Source organism: Dermacentor albipictus, chromosome 1 (assembly GCF_038994185.2).
Source record: "Dermacentor albipictus isolate Rhodes 1998 colony chromosome 1, USDA_Dalb.pri_finalv2, whole genome shotgun sequence".
Classification (NCBI taxonomy): domain Eukaryota; kingdom Metazoa; phylum Arthropoda; class Arachnida; order Ixodida; family Ixodidae; genus Dermacentor; species Dermacentor albipictus.
Genome location: NC_091821.1, coordinates 31,744,265 through 31,758,395, shown reverse-complemented (window position 1 = coordinate 31,758,395; position 14,131 = coordinate 31,744,265). Strand labels below are relative to the sequence as shown.

Genomic DNA, 14,131 nt, shown 5'->3' with positions numbered 1-14,131 from the left:
GCACCACGTGCAGAAAGGAATTTCACCCGACCTTCTCTCACCATGCCTCGTCGAAATGAGGCATGACTTCTCCTGCTACAGGTGGCATCCAGCACCACGTGCAGAAAGGAATTTCACCGGACCTTCTCTCACAATGCCTCGTCGAAATGAGGCATGACTTCTCCTGCTACAGGTGGCATCCAGCACCACGTGCAGAAAGGAATTTCACCGGACCTTCTCTCACCATGCCTCGTCGAAATGAGGCGTGACTTCTGTTAAGGTTGGCATCCAGCACCACGTGCAGAAAGGACTTTCACTCGACCTTCTTTCACCATGCTTCGTCGAAATGAGGCGTGACTTCTCCTGCTACGGTTTGCGTCCCGCACCTCGTGCAGAAAGGACTTTCTCTTACCTCCCTTCACCCACCATGCCTCATCGAAATGAAGCGTGACTTCCTAATTCGTCATGACCATTTCGAGTGTCTGCCGGTCTGGCGGAAGCCCCGCAGTGTTTACAGGCCTCTTTTGTGTGTGTGTGTGCGATTTTAGAGGGACCCTTTCCTCGAACGGTCAAACTCTACAGGAGAACTTCCACGAACCAGCAACGCGCAAAAGAGACGGACAAGCGTCTACAATTCCAGGAGGCTCGGTACCACCAGAGGCGAGGTATAACCGGAGGCGGGGCCCTCTTTCCGCCAATCCGACCCTGTGCCGGTCGCGTGACGTCGACGGAAGCAAGATCTCTCCAACGATTGTAAAGAGCGTATTTAAGGGGCTCCGAGATGTACTTTTAGATCACTTCGTTCTCTTCTCATCATCTTTCAACAACCTTTCAATAAACCGCGCAAGTTTCGCACTAGAAATCGTCTCGTCCTTGCCCGGTCGCCATGGTCTACCGGATGCCTGCAGCCCGCCGACAACGCCATGCTACCCAATAGTAACGTCGGTCGAGCTTCGATAGGCAGGCGTTGCTAAAACTCGGCAGCAGTACGATACGCTACCCTGGAGTACGTCACACACCACAAAGTGATTAATTAGACGTTTGCCACGAGGCAAACCCCCACCCATCCTTCAGCGCCTATCCAGACGTCAACGCCGCGTGGACACCGACTGCTGACGCGTCCACAAAAGGCCACTACCCCTGCCACTACCTGACGGCCTGAAGTAATGACGAGGGGGGCCAACATCAAATGCTACTGAAGAAAGACCCCGACCGTGGATTCCCATCCTGCCGCATATTCCATACCATCGGGCTTCGGAGGCGGGTTTGCTGCAGAGCGTTGCGATAGCATGGGCGTGGTATTGCAACGGATTCAACGATTGTGATTTGCTGCTAGGCTGTCTTCAGATTCCCTAGTTGACTTGCCTAGGGAAGGCGACAGTAAGAACGACGCCGACCGTGGATTCCCATCCTGCCACATATTCCATACCATCGGGCTTCGGAGGCGGGTTCGTGCAGTGGGACCGAGGGTCCTGATGTGAACTCGGACGTTTAACTTGCTCCTGCATGGAGTGGGCTTCCGCAACTGGAGGCGCGTAACTAAGCCAATAAACCATTTTTCCTTCATTTCTACTACTGGACGTACTCGTCGATGGGCATGGTGGATTCCTTGCCCTAACACCACCTTAATCCGCAACACGACCAAGTCATGTGCTCATCAGAGCCCACATTAATTTTTAGGAAGCTGCTCGTTCTGGCAAAGGGTGCACCGGAGGAGCTCGGAGAAGGAACGAGCCTCCGAAGAGCAAATGTCAGGTAACGATTTATTTAAAAGCAAACTTAGTGAAAAAGATGGTAGTGATGATGATGGCTGAAGGCGATATATAACATACTCGAGAATCGCGCTACATTGATGCATCACACAGATCACGCGTGACGAACGGGTGTGGTGGACCGGCAACTCTCAAGCAGACACCTCAGATACGCCAACTTCTCGGCAACCTTGGTGGAGATCCGGGTACTTAGAGGGTGATACTGTTGGGCGTTGTTCGCGAAGACAACGCACCAATATAGTGACAGAGGCTTATGTGGGCCGAGTGGCTCAAAGAAAGTTTTCAACTTAGTGAGTGATGTGTGTCGATACGGCGCTGGATTCATGTATACCTAAGGTCGTAAGCGGACTTGGTGCGTCTGCCTTCCCCTTCCCCACGTGAAGGGTAGCCAACCGGGCGAAACTTTACTTAACTGTCCCGCCTCTCCTTCCTCTCTCTCTCTGCCCGACGGCGAATTGCATGCAGCTGCTGCTATAAGACTGCAAGTTCAGAAAATTTTGAGAAAGTTCTAAGAGCGTACATAGCGCTTCGGACGGCATCGTTGAACAGGTCTGTGAGCCTCGCACGAAGACGGTCTTTAACAGTCTTGAAACATCTCCCCCATGAACTATTGAAACTCTGTCCAGTAGACGTGTTGAAGAAAGGCGCTTGAGTTTAACTTAAGTTGAAATGTGATGCCATGGGATTCGTTATCCGAAAACCACAGAATACTGTTGCTGTGGAACCGCGAGGTTAAAGTTGAACCCTTGAGGCAGCTGTTATAAGTTAGCTCCCGTAGAAATGTGAGACTTCAATTGTTTGAAGAGCAAAGCTCACTATCCGACGCAAAGGACATCACACGTATTTACCTACACGCCATATTTAAGTTTTCCCATACCAGGGAATGGGCACAGATGGTTCAGTTCTCGCTCAGATGTAACTGCTAAAACTGTACCTAGTCTCGCTATATTAAACCCTATCGAAGGTGACGTGCCAGCCTTTACAAGCGTGATTTTGGGTGGTTTAATTTTACGCTCAAGCAGGGGTCAGCGTATTCAGGAAATAGATGAGCTCACCCCTGAAGTAAACGATAATCTTGCGGCAGTCGCGTGCAGAAAGCACGCATTAAAGCTTCGTAACTCAATAGCCAAATGGTAGTCTAAACGTTTGTTTCACAAATGACGACAACAAGGAAATTTGTTCTGAAATAAATTTTAAAAAAGGGGGAGGGAGAAGGCAAAAGTACGAAATACCAAATTTCGGGCCTCTGGCATTCTACCAAATAGACGTTCCCTTGACTCCGTTACAGAACGAGTGCAAAACGCCAGTCATGGTGCTCCTCAAATTTGGTTAGTAGCAGATTCAGGACTAACACCGCCAGTAATAAACACCGTAACCTACGAACAAGCCAACTGACCTTCAGAAGATCCAGTATTTGAAGTGCAAAACAAGCAGTAGGAATGTGTAAGCTAACCAGTAGTACTCGGGGAGTGTTTATAGGGCCTTATCATGGTGACAATTTATTGGTCTTGTTCCTGGCCGCAATCTAAAGCTGAAGCAGGATTCGGCTGTGGCCTCTCTCGTTGACTTATCGTTGGCAGCAGTGGACACCCATCGCTTGAGTCAATGATCTTTATATTTTTGTTACCAGGGTTCTGAGTGCTACTATTGGTACGTGTTTGCGGCAGCGGATTGAGCATCGATGAACGCAGTGTACTCATAGCAACTGCAGTAGATTGCCTATACAGACCTTCGGCGACAGAAATGCCGACGCCATACCTTCTCGACTGAATGCATGTGCGATGAATTATCTTTGGACGTTTGCCTCAAAGCTTGTATCTCCTTGTACATACCTGGGTAATCCTCTGAAGGTGGATCGGCAATGAACTTGACATTTGGCGCACTTATAATTTTTGGCATGTCACTTAGCGATATGGCAACACGTTCTGTCATCTGCTTGATAAGTATCGGCGCCAGCTTCGTCTGAAGCTGTACTCATTGTTTTCCATCATACACCAGCGTACAATAATGTCTTCTTGGACCTCGATGCTGCTTTAGATGCAGCGCTGCGATGCGCGACGTATACAACGCAAACGTTCGGGGGTCGTTCCCGGTCAAACCGAAGATATGCGTAATATAATCGAACCGTCTAAGTAAGTGAGGGAGAATCCCGCAACAAAACCCGTTACGCTGCTAGCGCGAGATGGCTGCCAAGTCATCCGCCCAGAAGCCAAAGAGCACGACACGTGTGACCGCACAGCTGATTGGCACCCTTCGAATCGCAGTTTTGTGCCGACAACTTGCCGCAGGCCGCTGCGCAGGGCGTAATATGATGACGTCGATGACGCATTTAGCAGTCAGTTAACGAAAGCGCCTATTTTCGTTCGTGCGTAATTTGGAATGGCATGCACAACTGCCCCATATCCTGTTCTTTTTGTTTTCTTTTTTATTATTGTAGTAGCATGTACACATGGTGTAAAATTCCGATAACACTGGTGCACAGAGTCGTTTCTTTAGGAGCCTTTTTAGGTTCATTAGAATGCAGAAAAAAAAACAATAAATAAATTTGGCTTCCCAAACTGTTCCACTTTAGATGACACAAGAGTTAACTGCAATAGAATTTATGAGCCAGCGTCAGTTTGTGTCCCATAGCTGTCCCTCTTTTATCGCCCCTTCAACTAATTGAGGCAAGGAGAAGACACGTACTGGCAGATATACCCATTGCTTCATAACGGTTCGATAGTGCGGTCAGCTCGTTTTAGTGCCCAAGTCGGCGCCAGGGAGTTATTTCTTCTGACAGAAGGAAGCTACAGCGTAACCGCACAAATAATACGCAGAAAGTTCACGGCAGCACGTCAGCGTGCCTCGCCTCTACCCAGGGAAATCTATATCGGCTTCCGCCATGGATACTAAGTACGCCGCTTGCCAGATAAGAACGGCAGCGCCAGTACCAGTTATCGGGCACCTGCGACTAAGAGCCCTTTTAGCAATATGGGCCCTCATAATCAAGGCCTGCTGATGTCGTTTAAGCCTTCGTGCGTCGCTCACAGGACACAGAGCGGCGGCGGCCGCGTAACACGCGAGGAATAATAAGCGGCGGTGTAACGTTACAACAGAGGCATACAGCCGAGATCACTGCCATCTACGGCCTTCTTGGCAATTTGTAATCGAGAAATCGTTGCAAGGAACAGAGGCGAATAAAAAAAAAAGACATCTCGATGTCCAAGCGGCGCGAATTAAAAGTATCAGGCGATAAAGCGTCCCCGAGGCGGCGGAAGCGCATCGCCTCTTTCCTCACTCGACGCGCGGACAGAGGCATCGCTCGAGGAAGACAAGGCTGGCAAAACAAACGCAAGCGAAACGGCGCTCGCCGCTGGCCACATTTTTCTCTTTCCTCGTCGCGCCAATGTCGTTGGCGGGACCCGCTCGAGCTCGGGCGACAGCTATCTCTGGAATGCCCGGACCGAAAAATGCGACCTCCCCCACCCCGCGCGAGCTCACGCGCGCACAGTCACGCAGGCAGATACGCCTGCTCAACACACACGAACACCATAAGCTGTTTCGCGTATAATCTGACGGCGCGCGGCTTGGGAGGGCGCACTGTTTCTTCGGCTGCTTGGCGTGCTTGAACCCTCTGCGCTATCTGTCCTGCTTTCGTGTGATTGTTTTACCTCTTCTGTTTAGTTGCGACGGGCCCTATTTCCACCATCACTCGACGTGAAAACGGTTCATCGGATGGCGAGAATGTGGGGATATTTTATTATGTTACCTCTTCCTATATTTAAAAAATAAAGACATTCCCCCCTCCTTCCCCGATCTTGTCAGAGTCATAACCTTTCAACTAATTTAAACGCTACAGTGGAGACTGCAGCTGGTCTCGAAGCAGAAAACAATAACGATGTGCCCTCGAGTGTGCTTCGAAGAAAACAGCTGTCTCGTTTCTCTATTTGGAAGGAGCCTGGTTCAAGTAAATTTCATGTCTACCCTCTTTTTCATCGCTGAAACATTCAGGAAGAGGAAAGAAACGACACGGCGGCATGTCGGTATCTCGAGACGCTGCAAAACGCGGCGAACGTGTTACTGCCTTCTTCGTGCTCCTTTCCAACCGGAGTCAGAGCTCCGGCTCCCCCTCCGAGTGCCTTTCTTGCTTCTTCTCGGGTAGATGTCTCGGTCAAAAGAACGCCAGCCCATGTTCCTGTCAATTAGAGTATAATTAACTTCACCTTGCATTTACAGACGAAGCGTGAAAGAAGGTTCGTCTCTCCGTGACCGACCGGAGTGGGCTGCCCCGTCCGCGTTTCCCCATTTCTCTATCTCTGTCTTTTTTAAATCATTATTCTCCGGGTATCGTTCGAGCGCCGGTTCGTAATTCGCTGTTCCTTCCCCTCCATAAGAGAAGAGACGTCGAAAATGACGCCTCACTGTTAGTGAAAATTTAAGTGCGGCTGAAGTGAACCGAAAAGCAGCTCATTTCGGTTTATATTTGCAGCGGCAGACACGGTGTTCCCGCCCGTGGTCGAGCTCTTTATATAACCCCGCGGAGAACCTTCGAGGTGAACGACGGCCGTGCTCGGTGAGGCGCGGAGCGCCGCGCGTGATTGATGCTCCTAACTACAGCGTGGCGGGGCGCGTAGATGGCACGCACGTGACGGGACATCGCCGACACCACGTCGCCAAGTCCCATTACCACATTGCACAGAGAGCCGCTGCGGATAAGCTCGGGATAAGCGGATCGGATTAAGGCGCAACTCTCCTTCCTGCATGCCAGTGGGTTCTCCAACATGGCCGCCACGACTAAATCCGCCGAGAACCATCAGTTAGAGCTTTGCCACTTACGCCTTTTGGGCTGCCGCGAGACGAAGACGCAGCCGTGTCACTAGTGGCTCGTTACTGTGCTCATTTCTGAAGCGGAAAGACGATGATATGCGGACCTGGAAGCTCTGTGTACACCTCGTGGAAGAGCGAGTGCTCGTGCCCTTTCTCCTGCGTTGAAGCGGCAATGAAGCACCCCTTTAACAACGTCGCAACATATATATGACCTCGACACGAATGTGCAATGTTTCACGAAGCTCTTGCCGAAAATAAATACGGAAGCAACGTTCTGTATCGAGCTTTCTCAGACAGAAGGAAGATGCTGTTTACTTATTTCCACGGAGGGGATGAAGGCAATATAATATTACAGCAGTTAATAATAACAGCGCGCCTCATCCCCGCTTAATATACGACAGTGTCGCGCTCCTTTGCAGATCCGTAGCAATTTTTAATTCTTTAGAGCAAATAATCCCCTACCGCGAACGTATAAGGAATCACAGTTAGAAATAATTGTTAAGTGCTATCTCAAAAGCATTCAATATATTGAAACCAGTGCAAGAACACCGGGGATAAACGGGAGGCACACCTAGCGCTGTGCGTGTGTCCAATGCCTGCTCTGTGTTTGTGTGCTGACTGCATCACGCTGAATGTTTACGAGATGACGTACCAAAAATCCCATAAATAAACTAGAAATCAAATATGCCAGTGAATTTTGATACGCAGTTGCGACGGAAATGAAAGAAACTAAAAACAAAACAAAAAGAACGCAGGAAAGACACGCACAGTTTCATATTGCCGCAGTTATACTAATGGCCTTCGCAATCTGGCAGGCTTCCGAAAGGCGCAACGACAAAATGGAAAAAAAAAGAAAAGAAAAGGGCACACACGGGAAATTACTGAGACATACTAGGGTATATTAAAAACAAGCAGAAACTTGTGTAAGCCCGCATTCCCAGGAATTTTGTACATTGCCCCTTCAGAAATCTGTCGAACTTCACCGCAAAGCACGAGCCTAAGTCAAAGGGCAGTATTTTTAAAAATTGATATTTCAATTGAATTTCAACAACTTTCAGTTAGCAACGCCGAGAGGGTATTCGCCCGTAATAACACGCGCATTCAACGGCGCATAATCGTGACTTCCCTTCTGCGCAATAGCAGTATATTCGTCAAGGCCAGAACACCACTATAACGGAGAAGGAAAGTTACTAACTTCCCCCTTTCGACGTAGCTAACGGAAACACGATGAAATTGAGCCAATCTCCCAAATTATGTATTTTTTTGAAAATGCTGTCCATTGAGTTACGCTGGCGCATTGCGGTGAAGTTTGACAGATGACCGAAGGGCAATGTTCCTAATTACTGGGCATGAGCCCAGTATCGCTTCGTCGAGAAAGTAAGTATAATTTAAATGCAGTAATTTTGTTGTTTTTATTAGTTTAGTTTTGCTTTCTTGAATATATGGTTATGCAACCAAGTTGCAATTGCCCTTGACTAAAAATTTTTTGTTTACAGATAGCACTGTCTTGAGTTGCCCTTCTGTACGCCCCGTTCTTTCGCTCTTTTCTGAATATGAACAACGCCTCATTAGTGATTAGTAGTCACCGAACATTCTTTACCACCAATCAACCGTTTCTCATCAGCACATGAAACAGCTCTTGATGTCATGTGGTACTGTCATCCGAAGATTGGTATACGTCCGCAGCGTGTGCCGAAATAGAACGGACCCCAAAATGTGCCTCTTTATTCCAAGTCGCTGCGGCGGCAGCTCCCTACAACGACGCTGCTTGGAAAACTCTTTGGTTGCCCGTCGCTTCAGAGTTCCAGGACTGCTCAGTGCAGATGTTATACAGTGGCCTGTCATCATCTCTTGTGCTTTGATCGGGATGGACTCGGACCATTGTCTTAACCACTGTTGCTAATTAGACCATTCAGCTTACTCCTTCTTGTACCGGCAAACGGTGTAGAAGATACATACTTTACCGAACATTTGGCCAGCTTTCAGGCGCCGTACGGCGACACGCAAAATTCTACCGGTGCAGCCATGTTACAGATCGGCGAAATCGAACGAAAGCATGGTTGAAGGCTTTAGTATTCCTCCTTAGCTTTTTTTTTTTTTTGCTCGAAAAATACTTGAAAGGCAGCTTTCAAGTGCCATCTTTTATTATATAGTCCATGGAGCAGTCGATCACGCATGACATGCATGTGGCTCGCGTTGCATCACACGCACGCACACATACGCTAAACGAAGGTCACAATGGGCCAGTCACAATCTGGGGAAGCCGGTACACCAGCAATCTCACAGAGAGCGCTCGACGAAGTCACTTTGCTGGCCCGTCACTGCGACTCCCAGCGACAATGATCTCCTCGATATCCGTACTTTCGCTGCGACAAAACATTGGATGCACGGTGATGTGAAATTTGTAGCTAGAAGGCAGGTCGTAATGGGACTTTCCAGCCGGAGTGAGCCGTCAGCAGTGGTTAGAGGAAGGACGTAACCTGATCCGTTGTAAAACCCGCCGCTCGGCGAGATCGGAGAGGAATGGGCGCAACGGGATTACGCGGCCAGGAGGCACCGTAAACCGATTATCCGGCCGCGACTGCGAAGCTGGGTCCCGCGGCGGGAAAGTGATGGATGCCGGCGTGGCCGTGTCTGTAGCGGCCGCTCTAGCGCTGCGGCCGCTCTAGCGCTGCGGCCCACTCATCCCAAGCGCTGCATTGCGGCTCGATACTCAGCGGGATTCCCGTCTCTCAGCGCCGACGCCGCGCTCGGTTTATTTCAAACGCCGGGTAGCAGAGGAAACAGAGCGGGGGGTATTAAGAAGGATAAATTGCCCTTTTCGTATCACGACTGCACTCCGCACAACCGGCGTTGGGGATTTTCGGTGCGCGATGATGGGCGGGCAGCGCTGGATATCTAGATGTGCGGACCGTCGCATGCCACGGCCGACTTGTGCGAGAAAAAGCGAGTCGCGTCTTCCTCTTCTTGCCATCCTTATAGTGTTATTGCCGATGCGTGTACATTCGGCCGGCATTCGACTTGGCGATAAACAACGACTTACACTTTTCTGTTGGACACTGCTCAGACTGTGCTCTTTGAACTTTGTTTCCACCAATGCATCCACCCAACTTGTTTACGAGCAGCATGCGCTGCTGGTGAACACACATAATGTGGTGGAATCGAAATCGTTATGATGCTAGTTAGTGATTGATTGATTGATTGATTGATCGATTGATTGATTGATTGATTGATTGATTGATTGATTGATTCTTGCGGTTTAATGTCACCAAGTAGCACGGGACTATGAGAGTCGCCGTAGGGGTAGCTCCTGGAATAATTTTGGCCATTTGGGGTTCATTAAGGTGCACCTGAATCTAAGTAAATGGGCGTTTTTAGATTTCGCCAAACGGAAATGCGGCCGCCGAGATAGATAGATAGATAGATAGATAGATAGATAGATAGATAGATAGATAGATAGATAGATAGATAGATAGATAGATAGATAGATAGATAGATAGATAGATACAAAGGAAAGTCAGAAAGGCTAACCAGATATTATCTCCGGTTGGCTACCCTGTACTGGGGGAGGGGCAAGGGGATGCGATAGGTGAGAGAGAGAAGGATTAATAAAAAAGAAAAATGAAAAAATAAAACTACACCGCAGCCGGCAAGTAAGCCCGCGACCTCGATTGTGCTCAGCATGTAGAATGTCGCAGCCAACGCGCTGCCGCGGCTCATACAGCTCAGTTTTCTAACCGATCTCCAAGAAGTTTTGAAAAGCAGACACAGAACGAAATACGTGGTTTGATACGCTATCTTGAATATTCTACCTTGCTATTTTGTGCTGTTTTGAGTGTACATGTCCTCTTACACTGACCGAGGTTTTTCCTCGATCAGTGATCTTCCAAGTGCCCCGAATTATACAACACGGGCTAATCATCTCGACCACTCTCCTGTATACGCTTTGCTTCCGTTATTCTTCGTGAAGAAGAGGTTGATATCAGCGTAAATTCAAACGCGAGCAAGTCGAAAACAACGAATGCGTTGTTCAGCTTCCATGTTCGACTGTATTTGTAATTAGTAGCTTAATTCCAGTTCCATAACGTACATTTGGGACAATTCTATGTTTAGAAGACGACTACGGAGCCATCGTAATTATGCGGAACACGCGTTCTGGTCAGTTATTTCTGCTGGCGTTTCAATTTGTGCTGATGAAACACTATCAGGCCACCATCAGGAATTCCGCAGACTAATAGAATGCTCGCAGTGTTGAATCCTTGTGCTATCCTTTTATCTTCCTTACTACTAACACTCTCTCTAATATATATTCCCAGAGCTCAGAACTGTTAACAACGCGCTTCTACATTCTTGTTAGCAGCTTTGAGCTGCTTACGCCGCGTTTGGCAGTCCAGCGCCACTGATTCGTATTCTAGACTGTTACTGTTCACAGTATTAGGCAGGAATAAAAAGAAAAGAACAGTACACGACAATCCAGTACATTTAGTAACAACACGCTAGGGCGATGTTGTCAACGGATCTGAGGTCTGCACGAATCACGGCCCGTATTCACAAAAACACCTTACGGTAGAATTTTTCATGAAAGTAAATTCTAGCCCATCAGTATGCTGGACAAATCGTTAGCGAAGACGGCCCGCCAATGGCAAATATCCCTTACGAGCGAAAAGCTTCGTGCATTCGGCACCACATTCTTTACGATACGCATTGCCGAGCATGAAAGGTTGAGCACCCCCAAAGTGAGCTTATTTGATTTCAAAATATAGCCTCGGCTTCTTGTTTCTGTCGCTCTTCCGACTTGGCATCTTTGTCTCGGCGCATTTTCTGAGTGCCGCACGACGACTCACAAAGGTTCCGATCAAGAGGCCTCTGAAGTACGTGCGCAGGCTCACCTTCCTGCCTGGCGGTCCGGCGGGACCAGGCGGTCCGGGCGGTCCGGCGGGGCCTTCGATGAATCCCGTCGGGAACGTGTTTCCGTCCAGCGTCGTCGTAAGGCCGCGTTCGCCTTTGTCGCCTTTCTCGCCCTGGGGAGGGTCAAGAACGCCGGCGTGAGGCGCGTACTCGCGAGCGCAGCTGCAGCGCCGAGCAGAGGTGGTGTCCTGCACTCGAGTAGCCTTAAGGATGCAGCAAGCTACGTATATGCGGGAATGAAAAGGCAAGCGTTCCACAGTGAGCCTTTCAAACATGCCTGAAAGAGTGCAGACAGCATGAAGCCAATTTGTGCGAACATGTGGCTCTGCCGGGTCAAGCTGGTGACCCCAGTAATGCAAATGACCCCGAGGCTTACCAAGTAAGGAAAAATGAGTAAGCCCTGCTGTTAACATAATGCAGAGCTTCTGTAACAGACCGTCTCTAAGAACACCGCTCTTGCGAACATTCATACCCTGTACTGCCTGTTTTACCACCCGGAAATCAACGCGCTCTGACAGCCTGAGTCTAACATGTCCCCAGCCATGGTGTAGATTGGCCGGAGTAGTGAAACGAGATTGAGTGCGCGGTATCTTGATGCTTCACTGAGAAGGTTGAAAGATGTCCTATGACCAAGGGCCCATCACTCACAAGAAAGGTGGCGCTTAGTGCGACCAGCAACTCCGTAAGATGCGGTCAAAGGGCAGTGACGTGACGTTTATTGACATTACAGAGCGCGCTGGTGGCTGCACACACGTTAGGAGCTTGAGCTGCACGGAACTGTTCCATATTTTGGTCTCACCTTAGGTCCTGGGAGTCCATCCTTGCCGACAGGCCCCTGAAAGACAAGGAAGCACGAAGAGGAACCACGACTATTGAAAAATGCGCCATAGTTACTGTGCAGCGCGCATTTTTATGCGCTCTGGTTTTCCTATAGGGTCTCTTGGAGGTACACGACGTACTCACCACGAGGCCGGGTGGACCGCTGGGACCAACGTCACCCGGAGGACCCTGAAAGCAGCGAACACACTTTCTTTAGAGGTTCGCAGTTTCTATATTAGCCACAACCATTAACCACTTCTTAATCTTTCATAATATTTTACCTTCTCGCGTTTCTAATCCGATGGGAACAACGACGAATTACCAATCTCAAGTTAACTGCAGAAGATATGAACTGCAAAAGCTGAACACGATCGTGCTCTCGCGATATTTTTGAAGGTACTCTATAGGACCTGCGTTCCGCTAAACGGTGGAGAGGCTAATCGTTAGAAGAGAAATATCCTACTAGCGTAAAGGCGGCTATACTGATCTGAAGTGAAGGCGAGACAACGACGGTGGACGAAGAGGGAACACACACATCACATCTTCGTTCACTGTCGTTGTGGCGCTTTCACTTCAGATAATGCTTAACCAACACGCCCAACTATCCATCCTAACGTCTATACTGACGCACAAAACTGTGGACCAAACTATGCCAAAAACAAGCTATTTTGAGCAATAGCCGCCCCCGTCGTCGTAATTGTTTTCCTTCATGTTTGTGATTTCTAGTGCTTTCGTGTGCGTCCTCTTAGCAGCAATTATGTCTGCCAGGTAGTCTTCAATTGACACACGTATAAAGCAACAACGCCATGTCCTTCGCATCGGCTGCTACCAGGCCGGTGACAGTATTAGCTTTCGCCTGATCCTGGCTGGTGGTAACGTATTACATGCAGCATACAGGTCCGAGGCAATGCAAAAGGCCGCAAAGAATTGGTTTGCAGCACATTAGAAATAGGACAATTTCCTTTTTCCGGCGGTAAGGGAAATTCAGAAGAAGGTGCCCACTATCGGTCCGGGAGGTCCCGTGCCGCCGTCAAATCCCGGCAATCCCGGTGGTCCAGGGGGTCCTGGGGGGCCAGGAGGGCCAGCCTCTCCTTGCGATCCCTGTGTCGGAAGAGACCCCTTTGCTCATTCGATGTCACGTGTGCATACAGCGCAGCGCGCTGAAAAATTAACACTCACTTCTGTAGGATCGTACAGCTAGACAGGGCAAGCTTTGTGCCAGGAAAAGTATGACAGAGAGGGGGCTAAAGAGACAAAGAAAACCGTGTAGGCGGCACGGTCTTGCTTTTCTATTGTAAGACGATAAGCAAAACTAGAACAAGGTGAAAGCAGGATCCTGCTTTGACCTTGTTCTCGTGTTGCTCATCGTCTTGAATTTCCATCTCCCGCCTTACCGGTGTCTTCGCTGGATTTCTACTGTAAGCTTATTACAGCCATACAGCTGACCACCCATGCGAACAACGACATACACAGAATATGAGGGCGGCCTTCTAACATTAAGCGATTCCTTAATTGACAACAGCTCGGAACGTCTGCGGCAAAAACACAGCGAAAAAATTCAAGAACAGTGAGCGACGCATCATTGCTATTTGCTTTGCGTTGTCGTTATGAAAATTGGTGCGTGCCGCTGTACCCACGACAGTTCTCGCATTTTTTAACTCGGTATCATCCGTCGCACTATACTGCCTGCTTATGGCATTATAGACTATTCCGTAGGTTGAACTACGCTGCAGTCATGCTTGCGGTAAGGCCCGCTAGTTGTAGAAGATTGAGTAAGAATTGCGCAGAGCCCTGACCACACACCGCATAGTACAAGGTTAACTGAGGAAGCGACACCGACTGCGAAA

The 14,131-nt window shown here is 49.0% G+C and overlaps 1 protein-coding gene across 9 annotated transcripts in view; it reads right to left on the bottom strand.

Annotated features, from left to right (window-relative positions):
- The window catches only part of LOC139060753 (collagen alpha chain CG42342-like), a 462,978-nt gene that overhangs the window by 89,195 nt on the left and 359,652 nt on the right, over positions 1 to 14,131 (bottom strand). For all 9 annotated transcript variants that reach the window (XM_070539846.1, XM_070539853.1, XM_070539840.1 and 6 more), the window contains 4 exons: positions 13,287 to 13,385; positions 12,429 to 12,473; positions 12,265 to 12,300; positions 11,447 to 11,578 (listed from right to left, as the gene is read on the bottom strand). In XM_070539846.1, the coding sequence (XP_070395947.1) occupies positions 11,447 to 11,578; positions 12,265 to 12,300; positions 12,429 to 12,473; positions 13,287 to 13,385 (312 nt within the window). The remainder of the gene's footprint in view (positions 1 to 11,446; positions 11,579 to 12,264; positions 12,301 to 12,428; positions 12,474 to 13,286; positions 13,386 to 14,131) is intronic.